The following is a 4,523-nucleotide window of genomic DNA, read 5'->3' as shown; positions in this document are numbered from 1 at the left end:
TAGATTCAAATATGAACAAGTATTATACGGGCCATAGGATGTTTGAATAGATTAATAAATGATAGAAACATTTATACACATTGTGGAGGTGATTTAAATATTTCGAGAAAAAAAATTAGTTGAATTTAAACACGCACAACAAAGTGACAGACAAAGTGTTGTTTAACTATATGCAACTACATTCTTTATACTCTACTCCTCCGATCCAAAATAATTGAGGATTTTGCCTCTAAAAGTTAATCCAATATAATTGAGGTTTTTAGTCTATCAAAAACGTATTTCATTCTTTTTTCAAATTTATGCTTGACAGATTTTTAGTTTAATGAACAAAATTAATGTTTGTTATGGTTTCAAAGCTCCTCTTAATTAAGAGTAATTTAATCAGTACACATCTTAATTTTAGGAGTAAGCTAATTTTTAATTCATGTGTCAAAGCCTAAAATCTCAATTATTTTAGACCTGAGGAAGTATTGTTAAAAATCTTCTAGAGAATTCCTTTTAAAAAATTGTGACTATATTGCCGTCTTCGTGAATGCGCTTATCTGTTTACACATTTGGCACAAATGCTTACAAACCAAAAGCACCTATTATATGACCAAACTGTTAGAATATTTAAATCTCTTATGGTCCAATTTTAAACAATAATTCATGACTTTCTACGTGTGAAAGCAAGGGAGTCGTTAGAGCACCAAAGACTAGTAGTAATAAATCTTTGAATTGAGTATAAACTCCACAAAAGTAAAAGTATTTTATAGACCTTTCTGGCTGCTTCCCTATGGATCTTTCTTTCTTCCCATTTAGACTTTGGGTTCAAACATAAATGTGTCAAATTTTCTAAAAAAGGAAGCAGTCAACTAACTCCCCCAACTCTCCCCCACCTAGCTTTCCTAGTCTATAAAGTTCTATTTAAGCTTCCCCATTTTCTTGATCAAGTAGTTCAATTTCTTGATTTAATTATATAAAGCCCTCTAAACAAAATTCTCTTAAAAATCAATTTTTGGACCATTGGGAACATACCCAAATCCTTGAATTGGTGCCTAAGGGAAATATCCAATACCCAATCTTGAACTTTTTTCACCAAAAAAAATGGATAATAAGCTCTTAACAAGTATGTTTTTTTCATCAATCTTGTTAACTCTAGCTACTTCTTCTGATGCTCAAGAGTGCTTAAGTCATCAATTCAGGAGCAACAGTGTTTTTTCCACTTGCAGCCCTCTTCCTGTACTAAACTCTTTCCTTCACTGGACCTACCACCCTGATAACCACACAGTTGATCTTGCTTATAGACATCGTAGCGTGGCAAACAGTGATTGGGTAGCTTGGGCTTTAAATCTTGGTGGTCAAGGTATGCTAGGTGCTCAGTGTTTGGTTGCTTTTAGAAATTCTAGTGGACAAATTCATGCATACACTTCGCCAATTTCAGCATACACTACTCAGCTGAGTGAGGGTCCATTGAACTTTAGAGTTCCAAGAATTTCAGCAGAGTTTGTAAATAATGAGATGATTATCTTTGCAACTTTGGAGCTACCTACTGGGAGGACTAGTTTTAATCAGGTATGGCAAAACGGTCCAGTTTCTAGGGGAGCTTTACAAGTACATAGTCAGAGTGGTGATAATATGAGGAGTACTGGAACTGTGGATTTTGCTAGTGGTCAGACCTCAGGGGGTGGAGGTATATCAGCCAGTTCTAGACAACGTCGAAGAAACGTGAGTTCAATTATTTCCCAAGTATTTTTTGCTTTCGAGATTCAAACTAATTAAATTTTGACCGGTATTTTAAAAAATATTTTTCCTCATATTGACATGATAAGAATTGCAGTATTTTTTGTGTAACTTTTAAATATTTAAATTTTAATTTTAAAATATTGAGTTGATCTAATTCATTTTAATTTCAAATATTAGTCATGGCTCGAGCAAGTAATTTTTTCATCCCCTCCCCCTCTCTTCTCCCGAGAAGACCCAAAAAACAAAAAGAAAAGGGAGAAAAATGTAATTCGGTGACTTCCCTTGCGTCCAATATTCCCTAGGAGTCCTTTTGGTTTTGTCAGTGATTAATATGCCAAATAGAAAATGTAAGAATTTCTAGTGCTAGAGAAACTAACTTAAGTATATGTGAATAGATGATGAGAATTCATACGGCCGACTTCAACTTGTTTGGAATTGGGGAGCAATTGTTGTTGTTGACTGCAGAGTATATAAAGATGGCGGAATTTAGAGTCTATGCATATAATAAGCTAGATTCACAAACCTTATTTGAGTGTCACAAAGTTACATTCCCCTAACAATAAAAGTTAGATAGTAAAATTAAGGTGAACCACGAATATAGAAGCTGATCCAAAATTTAAGTTTTATGGGTTCAACTTTTTAAGATTTTAAACATTAAATTCAATTTATCTTTAAATTATAGGTTCAGACCTACAACTTAGTGCAATTTTATTGATCTTTTACACATGAGTTTATATTTCACGTAAAAGATACATGGTTCAGATTCAATTCTGCATCCGCCTCTACATGAACATGTCACAATTTCACTTGAAGTGATCACTTCTATGCCTCAAATAACCATTTGGGTGAATACTATAATTTTAAGTTAAAGCTCTTATAAGTGGAGAATACATATGGCTATGTTCTAATGAAAATCATGAAAACTTTTGACAGACTCATGGAGTGCTGAATGCAATTAGTTGGGGAGTTATGATGCCTATGGGTGCCATATTTGCAAGGTACTTGAAAACATTCAAGTCAGCAAATCCAGCTTGGTTTTATCTACATGCTGCTTGCCAAACTGCTGCTTATGCTGTTGGTGTTGCTGGATGGGGCACTGGTCTCAAGCTTGGTAGTGATTCTGCTGGAATTACATACACCACTCATAGAAACATTGGTATCACTCTGTTCTGCCTTGGAACTCTTCAGGTATATATCAGACATATGGCACTATACTCTAATCTGTCTCCAATTATTTGTCACTTCTTGTTTATCAAGATCAATTTGACTAAATTTCAGGACTAAATCAAACATAGATCACTTTGTTTTTTAAATTAAAATTTCAGTATTCAGAAACTAAAAGTTACTTCAAGATTCAAAGTTCTTAAAAAATGTTAGCCAATTTTTTTACTTGGTTGAACTCTCAGAAAGAAACAAGTGTCATCATTTTGGGACAGGAAAGTACCCTATTAGACGCCGAGAACAAAAAGAATCATATGAGATAGAGCTACACATGCAGCACATAGCGACTGTCTAAATTGCACATAGATGGCATAGGTGGATTGAAGATTTAAACTTAATCCGACATTTCAGATTCCTAGTATAGAACTTATTTTACTTTTGAAATTATAGGTTCAAAATTTCAATTTGTTGAAATCTAGTGGTTTTACACAACAAACAAAAGAGGGATATTTACCTTTTTGGGTTGCCCTAAGAAATAATAACTGGCAAATGCATATCTTTTATATATTTAAGTATAAATATACATAGTGTATGCATAAATATACATATAATATGTATTTATATAGATAAAATATACATATTATATACAATTAGTATATATGTTTTGTATATGCCTAGCGCCGTAATAGAATTTCAGCCGACGGGCCAAAAATGAAAAAAAAAAAAAAACACTTTACAAAGCATATCTATGTTGACCAGCTCTTCAATAAAATATATTTAGCTCTTGATTAACATACTAATTCCTGGCATAAAGACACAAAATCCAAGTTCTAATTGTTGTTTTGTATGACAGGTTTTTGCTTTGCTTTTGAGGCCAAAGCCAGACCACAAGTACAGACTTTACTGGAACATTTACCACCATGCTACTGGATACACTGTTATCATTCTTAGCATCATCAATGTGTTTGAGGGATTTGATGCATTAAATGGACAGAAGAACTGGAAGAGAGCTTACATTGGAGTCATCATATGCTTGGGTGCCATTGCAGTTTTATTGGAAGCTATTACTTGGTTCATTGTCATTAAAAGGAAAAAAACAACAGCAGTTTCTGATAAGTATCCTCAGGGTAATGGGACTAATGCTGTTAATGCATATGCCTAGATAAATATGTTCATTCTCTAATATATTATATAGTTTTTGATTTCTTTATAGACATGAGGCATGTTATGTATTTTTTTAGTTGAGATTATTATTTATTTATAGATTTTTGGTTGTTAGATTTAGATTCTCTTGCAGATGGATATGGCTGTAATTTATTCTTGTGTAATATATAGTGTTGAGATACCATCTATTCTGATTTACTTTATCAGTATCACTTCTTTACTTTCAATTTATATGTTACTCTTTCCTTTTTAAATTGTTAGAGAAAATGTCGCTTTCTTGTATTTAAACTGTCATTAATTCAAACTTTTTATTTTACTTTTAACGAATAATACATACAAATCCCTCTTATCTTGTCCCGTTTTTCCAAATACACACCTTGAGTTTGCCACCACAAGAGACCAAGCCCAGATCTGAACCAGGCAGTGCATCTCACACAAAATACATAGTTTTCTAGGTCACTTATCTTTTTTTT

The 4,523-nt window shown here is 32.9% G+C and overlaps 1 protein-coding gene across 1 annotated transcript; it reads left to right on the top strand.

The window, feature by feature from the left end:
• Positions 1 to 785: 785 nt before the first annotated feature.
• LOC132640977 (cytochrome b561 and DOMON domain-containing protein At4g17280-like) lies at positions 786 to 4,234 on the top strand. The gene is made up of 3 exons (XM_060357809.1): positions 786 to 1,707; positions 2,659 to 2,913; positions 3,740 to 4,234. The coding sequence occupies exons 1-3, from the start codon at positions 1,087 to 1,089 to the stop codon at positions 4,046 to 4,048; spliced, it is 1,185 nt and encodes a 394-aa protein (XP_060213792.1). The 5' UTR covers positions 786 to 1,086; the 3' UTR covers positions 4,049 to 4,234.
• Positions 4,235 to 4,523: the final 289 nt, after the last annotated feature.

The sequence above is a fragment of the Lycium barbarum genome, chromosome 5, assembly GCF_019175385.1.
Source record: "Lycium barbarum isolate Lr01 chromosome 5, ASM1917538v2, whole genome shotgun sequence".
NCBI lineage: Eukaryota > Viridiplantae > Streptophyta > Magnoliopsida > Solanales > Solanaceae > Lycium > Lycium barbarum.
This window is presented reverse-complemented; position numbering and strand designations above follow the sequence as displayed.

Coding starts and splice junctions, on each gene's coding strand:
- LOC132640977 (XM_060357809.1), top strand. CDS start 1,087: ATGGATAATAAGCTCTTAACAAGTATGTTTTTTTCATCAATCTTGTTA. Junction 1,708..2,658: donor CTAGACAACGTCGAAGAAAC/GTGAGTTCAATT, acceptor AACTTTTGACAG/ACTCATGGAGTGCTGAATGC. Junction 2,914..3,739: donor TCTGCCTTGGAACTCTTCAG/GTATATATCAGA, acceptor TTTGTATGACAG/GTTTTTGCTTTGCTTTTGAG.